The sequence below is a fragment of the Saccoglossus kowalevskii genome, chromosome 8, assembly GCF_978046115.1.
Source record: "Saccoglossus kowalevskii chromosome 8, keSacKowa6.1, whole genome shotgun sequence".
Lineage (NCBI taxonomy): Eukaryota > Metazoa > Hemichordata > Enteropneusta > Harrimaniidae > Saccoglossus > Saccoglossus kowalevskii.
In genome coordinates this window covers 35,552,292-35,564,262 of record NC_140648.1, presented here as the reverse complement: position 1 = coordinate 35,564,262, position 11,971 = coordinate 35,552,292, and the positions used below count along the sequence as shown (strand labels likewise).

Below are 11,971 nucleotides of genomic sequence, written 5' to 3'. Positions count from 1 at the left end.
TTTTACAACTGCATACCAAACATACTGAATTGTTAACATTCTGGGTAAATTGAAATGATATCCCGAAAGTGATTTAACCATTTCCCAGTCTCTATGGCATAAAAGCAGTTCCTATGTGGCATACTCAGAGTCCAGTCGATAATTAATTATGCTCGTGTAAAGCAATATAACAAACACACATATAGTATTTACTTTAATTCTGTTTGTATGAACAAGCCAAACACATGATATATCTAGGCTATACTAATCTTTAAGCTGTCAGGCACATTTCGCGTTTTAGTATGCTAAACGTGCGCGCACGACCACATTGTACCGTGACATTTCCATAGAGTGATTTATTTTTAAAATATTGAGCAAAAGTCATGTTACGTGATAGTATTTTGCATATTTCGCATTATGACATGTTTGACTTTCGAATATATATTGATAATCTTTACCAAACCTTTCTCTGAAAATGTCTGTTTTTTCATTTTTTATGATTTTGACAGAATTAAAAACCCAATTTCTTATCGGACATACCCCATAGGCGCACTCAAACCTTCCATGGATACATTCTCAACCTCACTACTTACAACAAGACGTTACCCTGGATGTAAATGCCACATTTGGGATCACGCAACCATTAAATAATAATTTGATATTTCATCGAGATAAAAACAATATAGGATGATTTATTGTAAAATAAAAACGTACTTTTGGCAGCAAACATGTCAGTATTCGTTCGATAATATAATTTATCATATATCTTGCATTACCCAGTCTCGTAATGCTATGAGAAACCTGCTGAGGAAGTCTTTTTAAAACATCGTTTATATTAGCCGTATAAACACTGAACAAGTAACATGGGACCCGCTTGTGAAATCAGCAAGACATATATTTGCTGTTACATTGATGATCACCGAGCTCATTTCCACTTGTTTGATGAATTTCAGTTAGTACAGCCAACATGACATAATTTGCACCCAGGAATTTGCATAATTACTAGTAAGTAAACAAATGACACAATTGTTTTAATTACATGATATTCGTTAGATGAAAGGTATGTAATCTGAAATAAAATCACAGAATCTATGACGTCATCATTACGTACATTGATATCACTATATTCAGGCCCAACGTTTTAGAAATCAGAATACAGCTTGCACCTCAATGTAGAACTGAAAACAGATTTAAAATTGAGATATGTGCATATTATTATTAGCACAAATCACATGTGCATAATTATCATGTGTGTGGGTGCAATCAATAATATTAGCACAATAGTGTATAAGCTTATGAAGGTAAATTATGACCCGTGTGCAATGCTTGTTAAAAGTTAGCAATATCGATAATGTTCGTTATCAAATTCAGAACGAGAAAAAAAAACAATGTTGCCATTCTTCTGTGACCCCTCATGACCCTATGAAGTCCAAGATGGCGTCCAAGATAGCCGTATAATCTATACATTCCCATATATCTGCCAACCCCTTGATATAATATAGATTAAAGCATCAAATATGAGTTATTAAGATCAAAGATTATATAAATATACAATTCAGTTTGCATAATGATATTTGGCATAAATACAAACTATATACTGTGTACAACTAACTACACAGTGTATGTATTTGCCCGTGAGCTACATCATGTAGCCACTCATTCGTAAATCCCGGCAATCTAGTATTTTTTAGGTCTCATATGATGTACTCTAATTGGAAAATGTTATTGAAAATCTGGGAATAGCTCACACTCATTAATTTGGGTATTGAGGCAAATTAAACCAATAACGCAATTGTCAAATTGTGATCAATAATGAAAAATAATGATCAATGTTACGATTTTGTCCACACAATACTACTGTTCCTCATTTCTTTGATTTTGGTATTTTCAGGTCCGCCATAATGTTTTCAAGGGAAGAAGTATGAAAAAATCAACAAGCCCACCACTAATTTGTACATTTACCCTAAAATGAGTAAGGGGTATTTTCGTAAGCTGTTTTTATTTTCATAATAATTCAAATGTCGTGAACAATTCCGACCAAAAATGAACAAGAACAATGAGGTCATTATAATAACATTGTTTAATATTCAAGTTTCTCGAACAATATTTTATATCAGTAAAAATTCAAAAAAATGTTTCCTTCCAAAAAATCGCCCAAGTAATTTTCGCGTAATTATTTCGCGGATTTTCGTAATGCATTGGCTACTAAAATTGTGATCAATCGCAGAAAATTTGGATTTCCTACGTAAAGCAACGGCTTAACAATAATTCAGAACAAACAGTGTTAGGGACAACATTACTCGCAAACCATATACGTAACTAAACATAATTAATAATTTCCACCAGCATTGCATAATATTCAGTCATAACTATGGTTTGGTTAAAATTTCATCGCGAGTAAATTTGTTGACGGTGAAAATACTGACCAACTTTTTAACGTGAAGAGTATATGTAAATTACATTTCGGCGGGAAAAGTACTTGTCATTTCATTTCTTTATAAACATGATGGAATCTTGGCCTTAATAATAAACGAACTTAACTGATACAAGTAAATCAAAGAAAATATATAAAATGACACACACAGGGTAATAATGAGAGTAAAAATGAGCAAGAACAATGAGATCATCTGTAATAATATATAATCATATTCATGATATTTCTCAATTATTACCACTGTTTAACTACAGGGTAAAAACAAAATATAAATAGTAAAGCAATATGTGACGTAGCACGCAGTAACTAGTAGTGTGATAACAACCATGTCTTAATTTTATTAAAATTATCGTGGCATGTAATGGCACGCAGTTTGTTGCGATCAAAAGTACTTCAGATTGCATGCATTTACACTTGTCAACGTTTGGTTTATGCTTGGCTGTCGCAGCACGACCTTTATCATCAGTTCCACTGATCGAGAGCGCAGAAGATGAAATCACCTTGAAGCCTTTCACAGCCATGAAACCGACTGACATCCGTCCTGTAAACTTCTTGCACGAGTTTATCATCACCTCCGTTATAACAACTGACAAACATCATAGTGATCATCACTTTAGTGTCAATTATTTTTATTATATTCTTTGTGATCCCGATTTAAAGCTGTGTATTTCCTCTTCGCTATCCTCCTCCCGTAGCTGGATCCGCCTCGGTTTAGATTTGGGGGAATAACACATAACGACGACCAAGAGGAAGACCATAAACGGAATGAAGACAGAAAAGAACACAATAGCATAGAGTTGTAAATCAGTGAATGGCATATGATGCGCACCGTTCCCTGTTACTAACGTGCGATTATATGCCTCCAGTATGTACAGCAATCCATCGTAGTAATCCTCCGATTTGAAGTACTTCTCGGAAGATGACCTGATATGGAGTATATGTGATTCAAATAACACTTCTGACGTCTTTTTCCCAGTTGACGTAGAAATCTGCAAAGTTAATGAATATTAGTTGATTGACACCAATCTACGTAGGAGTTACTATCAATTTTCACAATGCTATAAAAACAAAAGCCCGCAAACCGATGATCATTGGCGGCGCACTTCTAACCAAACTTAGTTACTAGTACATGTACATGTATTTCTTACCACAGCATCTTCTCGGGATACGAATATTACGATGTCATTCCCACAACTTCCTAATTTCCAACTTTCCAATAGATAGTCTGCCCATTGTTCAGCTTCTTGCAATCTCTCCTTTTCTGTTGGACAGGATCTACAAATACCAATCATTTTTCACTTAGAGGTACGTGACAAAGTGGGAAGTGATAGTGAAGGGTGGTAGTCGTCGCGCCACGCATGCGCGAGGTGTATGTGTCTCATATAAACAAGGATGGCGACTTTGACTGTTGCGCAGATCAACGAGTACAAACTGGGACGTTACCAAGCTTTAATTGGGTATTTTTAGGTGATTGGAAAGTATCGAAGAAGTCACCGGCGGTATTCAGTGCAAGTCGCGCCCAGGACAAACCTCGTGATTTCAATTAGAAGAGCGCATTGGATTTCGGGAAAATTGGTGAAGCCAATAACTGTCACGGTATATTAACCTTAATAAAACTTAATCCCTCTCCAAGATTGTATTAGAAATTCTTCAATGCTTTCCTTCCAAGTCTCTGCGTTCTGCATGCCATTTCCCGTGAATAGGACACAATTTTTCAGTTGCACTATGCCGGCCCTTGTACCGACGACTACAATAGTATCCTTAATTATCACGGATTTTGATTCGTTAGGTTTCTGTAAACAGTTTCTTTTTTCCTAAAATGTTAAAACCGTTCAATTTTTTTATTATTATTATTTTTAATTATGTATTTTATTATCTTACAGTTTTGTAGCTGTATTTTTGCTTGAAATTCGTGAACAAATCAAATCAAATATGCATCCAACTGCCCCGGTGAGGTTTTGGTCGACGAACAGCGGTCGTGAAAGCCTCTCTTGAAAACAAACGCGCTATGAATGATGCGTATTCAATATGATCTTTGTAACACAGTGCTTGGTTACAAGCACATTGACAGACATGTACTTGTAGTTATTCAAACAGGAACATTATAATGTCACTGACGATTCCATTCAATTATATATTTTCATTATTCAAGTACAATGTAATTTGAAAAAAAACTGATCTCTGATGATTAGTGGACGTTTGCAGACGATTTATACAAGTAGAAACACGCAGTATATGAGTGTGTCTTGTATGCGGCAGATTCAAATGAGAACGACAATTCTCTAACTCAAACCTGAATCACGGATTGTCCCTTGCCCGGGTTTAATAATTTTACCAAATGTTCTAGGTATTCATAGTTTTGTTAACGAAAATGATATGAATGGAAATACAAAATGTATACGGAAAAAAACACGTCCATTCATTTCGATGATATTTTGACCGCAACAGATAAATGTTACTGACTAGATTGGTCAGTTGCGCACTGGCATGTGAGTTCCCATGGTAATGTACTGAAGTCATACAGACAGCCAATCAGTGACGATACATAATTATGTGCCGAATACATAGCGATTTACCAGGCCATTCTGGATTCCAGTGTTATTAATGTTTTTAGCGAGGTACTGTGACTGTGACTGGGTATTCTTGGAAACTGCATTACAATGAAGTCAATATTAAGAAAGTCTGCTTCCCTGTGTGTATTGTGAAAAGTTCATACTTACTGATCTGTGTATTCTCCGTCCATTTTGTTAACGATTGCTATGGCAACTACGTATCCAGGCCGTGGCATTGTGTGATTGGTGTTACATTGAGGGCAGACACACGGTGTCAATTCACGAATCGCATCGAGAAATTCATCAAGTGAATCAGCTGGATAGAAACATAAAAAATAAATTAGAAATCGATTTGAACAAAAACTTCTCAAATTGACAATTTGAACCATTTATTCACTAAATTATAAGAGGGCAACTATTTCTCTAGTACACATTTATTTCAAATATACACATGCTTCGATCCACGACTGATCTATGTGTCCCATGTTAGTGAACGTTCCTTGATGATAATATTTGAACGCTGATGCGACCCGGATACGACTGAACTGCTTCTCGCTCAATGGTATTCATCCATTTGACTGCTTCATGGTCTACGATAATTCGTTGTTTCCAGTCGAACAACCATTTTCAATTGACTTAGTTAGAATAGAAAGCAATAAGATGCAATAGCAACCAATTTCATTTTGTTCCTCATTGAGTGTAGCTTGCACATAACGGCATACATGCACGACGTAATTTTATAAACATAAACTTTTCAGGTGGCCTATAAATGAAAATTTCTAATAATTCCCTCAAATATTTGAGATTAGCATTCAGCAAGGATCACGCACTTTCGTCCACAATTTGCCATATTCTCGTTACTTGCGGGCATATATACATATAACATGGTCGTGTTTGATGAACATACTGTGGAAAAGCGTTATATAATAATTAACACTTTCACGAAAGGATGACTCAGCTGCCACTCTGGTTTTTCAAATCTTAAAATTCATAGAATCTTGTTACGCAATTATTTCAATGTTGATAATTACCCAATTAAACGAAGGTAAATGATACGATTTGTCTAGCAATGCTACATGTACATGTAGTAGACAATAGTGGTCCATGGCGCTGATATTAACATGAGTTTCTAGCACCCGGACCGCGTATAATCTATCAACCTAATTTGTATGCATAAATATACAAGTGATTCATTTCAGAATTTTCGAGAAACCTGCAAATAATTTGCTAGTAATTGTATGTGAGTGCCACTCAATATGAATATTATTAAATTAGTATTTCCGGGACTTGTGTCGAGTCAAGTATGTAGCAAATTACGCGTTGTTAGTGTATGATACACGTCGTCGATTCAATAATAATCGCGACATCCAACTAGTGTGGTGTTTCCTGTGGCTTAGAACACATAATACGATACTTTCAAAATACATTATAATCCATGAATATTTTAGTCATGCAGACATTCATCCAATTTGAAAAGGAATTAAAATAGTTTTAATTATAGTGAAGAGACAACTATGCGACCTCCACGACGAGTCACAAGGCTATTAAAATGACCTAGAAGCCCCGAAGGAATAATAATTACGTACGATGATTAGTCTTGTCTTAGTACATCATAACATTTTACTGGCAGAATAGACCTACAGTGGTCGCATACATATAGAGACCTCGCCTCTAATTTATAATATACCAACCGATATTTGAATATAAATTAAAACCTCAATGAAACAACACTCGGTTTCTTTGTTCAGATTAAAAAACAAATGTTTCAGTGCGCGTTACTGTATTTAGTGCTGGTGTGTAATGTTGATCTGGACTGTTTACTAAATCACGTGACACAGACGAAACGTTTCACTATATATTGCGGTATTTATGCTTTGTCTCTTTGAATCCTAGTTGTCGGGTCGTCGTACTGGCAAGTTGAATGCTATTTTTGTTAATAGTCACCTATATTTCCATATCGTGAAGGTGAACAATATCACAGCGTTTAACAGCGTTTAATTGTTGTTATAAGTATGATCATAATCACCGTCTATTCGTGCAATTGCCAAATTACTGTTGTCTACCGGGACGACCAAGTACAATTGTTCTACGAATAATGTTATACGCCTTCCGAGATAGTTACCATTCAATCTGGAATTTACACACCATATGTGCTCTTGTATTGAAAATTGTAGAGGTCAATTGTTGAGTCTCTAAATTAAAGAAGAGTGCGAAAGTCAAACAACCCACAGTCACTCTATCCTTCTATCTGATAAAGGGACTGTGAACAAACTTTGCCAGTCGCTGACTTGAGTGACTTTCCTTTAATAAGTATACACATACCAAACATTACAAAATATCCACGTCATGCTCAGACATTCTGACCCTATGCATGCATCAGATATAAATATAAAAACAACTATATACCTTGTTGCTTATCTAAAACACCATTTGGGTCACAAATCAACGATGTATTGCGTGTTGTTGACAATCTTCCACATTGTAAGGATCCAATACGTGTCTGAGGGTTTGGATAATCTACTCGCAGCCAATCATGATTCTGTTGCATCGCATCTGTGTCGTCAACTACTAGTGTCATAGGGTTCGCCTTACTCACGAGTGATATTATTGATACCATTATCATCGCAGTGATGCTCGCCATTTTGAACAGACCAGCAGGCTTCCAGGTACTGACGCAGCGGCGGCTGTTGTTATTTATCGTATACATACGGGCACAAGCACTATAAATCAAGTTTGCATACAGCCGGATTGATTGACAGCCATAATAGCTGGCGCCCTCGGTATTGTACTATTCCCCTATTATCACATTCATGATCGGATATCATTTGCATATTATTTAAAATAGTAATGTGATAACATTCATTTACGCAAAAATCGCGATCTATTTACGCTGCGTGAAATTCAACAAACCAGAAGTGAAATCTAGCCACGTACTGTAATTTGCACACTAATATCATTATGTCACATTTCACGATATCATGCAGTGAGCAGTGTTGATGACACGTAAGTCAAAAAAACTTAATCCTTTGAAATATTGAAATGATTTCTATTAAACTATAGTAATAACAATGGTATATATAATGATAAATCGATTTATTTATTTATTAACAAATGCATTGTTTGCTTAGCGAACGCATGTTATACGTAATTCTTGGAAAGGATTAAAAGTAAATACGCTTTATTTTATCAATCTGCATATTTTTATCACGTGACACGTGAGTGTTTGTGACAAAACAACTGAAGGAAGCTGGGATTCGAGATTATTGATATGAATATAAATGGCAAACTCTCCTTGATAATAATTTCATCTACCAGTCGAAAATGTAATATTATTAGTTTATATTATATTTTCAACCATTACCTTTACTAAGGATTACCGATCCGATATGAAACCGTTCGCGGTCCGATCTCAATCGACTTAGGAGTGTGACCAGTGTAGGATTGGTCTCAATACTTATAATATAGTAACCACGCGCATCACTTACGTCACTAATAATAATTAATATATAATTTCAGTTTAGGGTAAATGGTTATATCACAAGAAAGAACATGTCTTTTGAGGTCTATGTCGTAACCAGGTCATTGTGTTAGCCTCACATGGTCGCGTGAGTTGCGCCCTCCGCGATGCTCCAAACTCGACACAGTTGGGTGTGATGCCGTTCGGCCGGCCAAGTTGCCACTCACGCCTACATGTGAGGCTAAGTTTATGTGAAATGTGTGGAATTTCAAATGTATCGGTTTGTCGTCATGCTTAGTGCTTGTCACGTAACCAATTGTACAATGCAGTGGTATTTTCGTAAATGTATTGGCAATGAGTTATGTTTTTTCCCCCACTTTACGAGTTGGCATTCCTAAAATGTGACAAACCATATCACCGTCAGACATAGAGATAGAATGCTGCCACCAACGTCTCCTGCCATTGATACACACAATGTCACCGTGCTAGCGGACGATTACGCCACGCATGGTCATTTCACACGAATTTGTGTGTATCATTATTATCATATATGTAAATCCACTGTTCAACTTAATCACGTGACAGTGACAGCATACAGCGTAGGCTTTTAACAATGCATAATTATTTATTTGACCCCGAAGCAAAAAACAAAAACATCATATTCTCGAAAAACGTGTGAAATATTTAAATACACCGGTTCGCAAAATAGGACGATTTTTATAAACTGCTAGTGCTTTGTGGTATTCGCAATATTTATTGTAACTGACTTATAGTACTAATATAAGCAATGAGGTGACATCAATGTTTATGAACTGAGGCACCATACCAAATTGTTACGCTCGTTTAATAAAAAAACAAACATTTTTTTCAACATCATCTTTCCCACGAGGAACGCCCCCTAGCGGTGAAGCGCTGCATTTAGTGAGCGAAATGTTATTTTTTTTGTAATACAAATAAATAACTAAAACATTCGTCCGTCTAATCGGCATTTTTACTACCTACTTAATAATATACTATTCTATAAATGCCAATGACTTAAGTACTCATTACTCGTTTGGTTAACTACTCCAATCGTGCGAACATCGCACAAATATGGTTGTTGGCGACCATGCCTTCCTTGGTATCTGTTTAGTTACTGCATTTAATTATTCGGACTTCACCGATTTCGTAAAAGGAGATTGTTACACAGATTTGAATTTTACTTCCCTATTTACTAGGTTAAACCTCAGATTCATTTTCAACTGGTGAAGGCTCTGTAAGGTGTATACACATATAACCAAGTTTATTTGGTTCTGTGGGGGAAGTTTAATCTCTACTATAACTAACTAGAAAGTAGTGTTCTCAGACGAGTATGGCAGATAAGTGTTATTTGTGATTAATATGGAAAGATTCTGCCTTTAAGTTAGGCCAATAAATTTCCCAGTATCTTTACTGTTAAAGTTACCTATGGTAAACCCCCGATGCTTTCAAAAATCGTGATACATCAACACTGACAACTGTTAGTATCGGTCGCGGTTCCATTGATATTTCCATTGATGGTTCATCCGCCAACCAATATCAAGAAAAAAAAATCGTCAGAAAGTATGATTTTGTGTGAGGGTAATCCTGATTTGCGATGATCTTCTAGGATGCGTAGGAGGAAAGTCTTATTCCATTTAATAACGCTGTCCAAGCTGTTTGTCTGGTGGCGGCTGGCACGTTTCTCACTGGCAAAGGTAAGCCGCAACTAATGACATTAATTCTGTGTTGATGACGGCAATCACAGAGTTACATAATAGCATCAATCTCAACCCCAAAGATAATATGAAATTTGTTCTATTTGCATTTTCTCACTGTGGATTTCTTTCTTTATTACTAAAGTTTTATGTATTTATCTAATCAGTGCCAATAGTTGGTGTCTATCCATTGTTTTCGACATGTGAATAAATTTGTCTTTGTTTTTAAATTGTTAAATGCACCATTCCGGGAAAATACGGCATATTATAGTGTCTGTCTTTCCTGTATTATAACATCAAGTTTACATTCTGTAGTAAAAAGTATCGCATCCTCAATGTGTTCGGTTTGAGTCGTAAGAACAAATAATTAACAATATTAAATGAACCATGTATTTATTATACTTTCAGCGCAACAAAGGCATTTTCTTTATAAATATTTATAAATTTCAATGGCATTGAATCCATGCCAGCTTACAAGCGCAGTGCGAAAAGGCATTCACTCATCGACCAATAGAAACCCTCGTTTCATGATTTTGGATAGTGAACTTCAATTTATAAAATAAAGAGAATGTCTTTGTTACGCATTATATAAACACAATTTTGAGAGATTTATAAGACAAGGGCATGCAAGTTGCATGCGCACGTCAATAGAACATGTTCTGAGCACTTACATCACAGAACGCAATAGACGGATGCATCATGGGAAGAATTCGCAATGTAAACAGAAATAAACAACGCATGTTTTAAATTGACATCTACAAAATGACTGTAAAGTAGGTTTAGTCAAATCAAAATGTTATGGTCACTCTATGTCATTTCAATGCGAAGACAGTGATGTGTCATTTCAATGCGAAGACAGTCATGTATGTGTTAGCACTCACACCCAGTAGCGTTTGTGAACGTAGTAAACAATGGAAGGGTAATTCAGATTATGTTTTTTATGCCGAACGAGTCACTGCAAACCGTGGGGTCAGGAAGCTACACTTTGAACCTGGGACAAAGAGACCTAGAGATGTAGAATATCTACTTATGATCACATGAACAATTTTTCAGGTTTTGTGCGAACAATGTTACCTTTGGGAAGTATGTTGCTTCGTGTCCAAGGCTTTTTTTTACCATACCGTAATTACGCTAATTCAAGATTTGTCTGTTTTTGTTTAAATAAAGCATATTCTCACAATGAAAGCTGTATATAATAATGGTTTAAAATTTCAAAAAGTTGAATTTTGCTCAAATAAAAACGTTAACTTTGTTGTGGTCACTCTGTTTTGAATTTTTTAGAGGGTGGGTCATTGGATAATTTTTTTTTTTAAATCACAAAAGGGTCATCTAATTTTTGCAATGGAAAAAAATGATTTTCAGTGATCCTCCTCTGGCTGAAGTGAATAACTTTTTCCGAATTTACTAATTATTCGTATTGCATTTATATCATCTAATTGTTCAAGTATGATTCTTGTTTAATTTCCTTTTTGATTCCTCTCTTATTCCACTTATCTTAACAGTAAAGTGTTTGTAGTTTTTATTAAATGTGCATTTTGAGAAGATCCTCACTTAATGGTTATCATTCCACATAACTAATTGTTCTTCAAAGAGTTGTGAAGCTCCATTGGACCTCACATGTCGAGCGAGTGATTGGCGTGAACACTAGGGTGAAACAAGCTGTGGCGTGAAAAAACATGATCAGTGTTAACCTTATCAGTGTTGGCAAAGTGTGAAAAAATGCAAAGCATGACGGGATAGCGTCATCGAGGTCAGGTCATTTTAGTCGAACAGCTGATCTACGCGACTGTACTATTAGAGACTCGACTCTGTCGGTCATTTCAGCGCCACTCGA

The 11,971-nt window shown here is 35.8% G+C and overlaps 1 protein-coding gene across 1 annotated transcript; it reads right to left on the bottom strand.

The window, feature by feature from the left end:
• Nucleotides 1-1,928: 1,928 nt before the first annotated feature.
• LOC144346238 (uncharacterized) lies at nucleotides 1,929-7,606 on the bottom strand. Its single transcript, XM_078007098.2, has 4 exons — nucleotides 7,372-7,606; nucleotides 5,134-5,281; nucleotides 3,562-3,688; nucleotides 1,929-3,402 (listed from the first exon to the last, which is right to left on the bottom strand). The coding sequence occupies exons 1-4, from the start codon at nucleotides 7,604-7,606 to the stop codon at nucleotides 3,046-3,048; spliced, it is 867 nt and encodes a 288-aa protein (XP_077863224.1). The 3' UTR covers nucleotides 1,929-3,045.
• Between the last annotated feature and the right edge of the window lie 4,365 nt (nucleotides 7,607-11,971).

Bases quoted from the DNA above. Each gene is read 5' to 3' on its own strand.
- LOC144346238 (XM_078007098.2), bottom strand. From the start codon at position 7,606: ATGGCGAGCATCACTGCGATGATAATGGTATCAATAATATCACTCGTG. The intron at 3,689-5,133 runs GTAAGTATGAAC...TGGTATTTGTAG, and splicing joins GACGGAGAATACACAGATCA to ATCCTGTCCAACAGAAAAGG. The intron at 3,403-3,561 runs GTAAGAAATACA...TTAACTTTGCAG, and splicing joins TATCCCGAGAAGATGCTGTG to ATTTCTACGTCAACTGGGAA.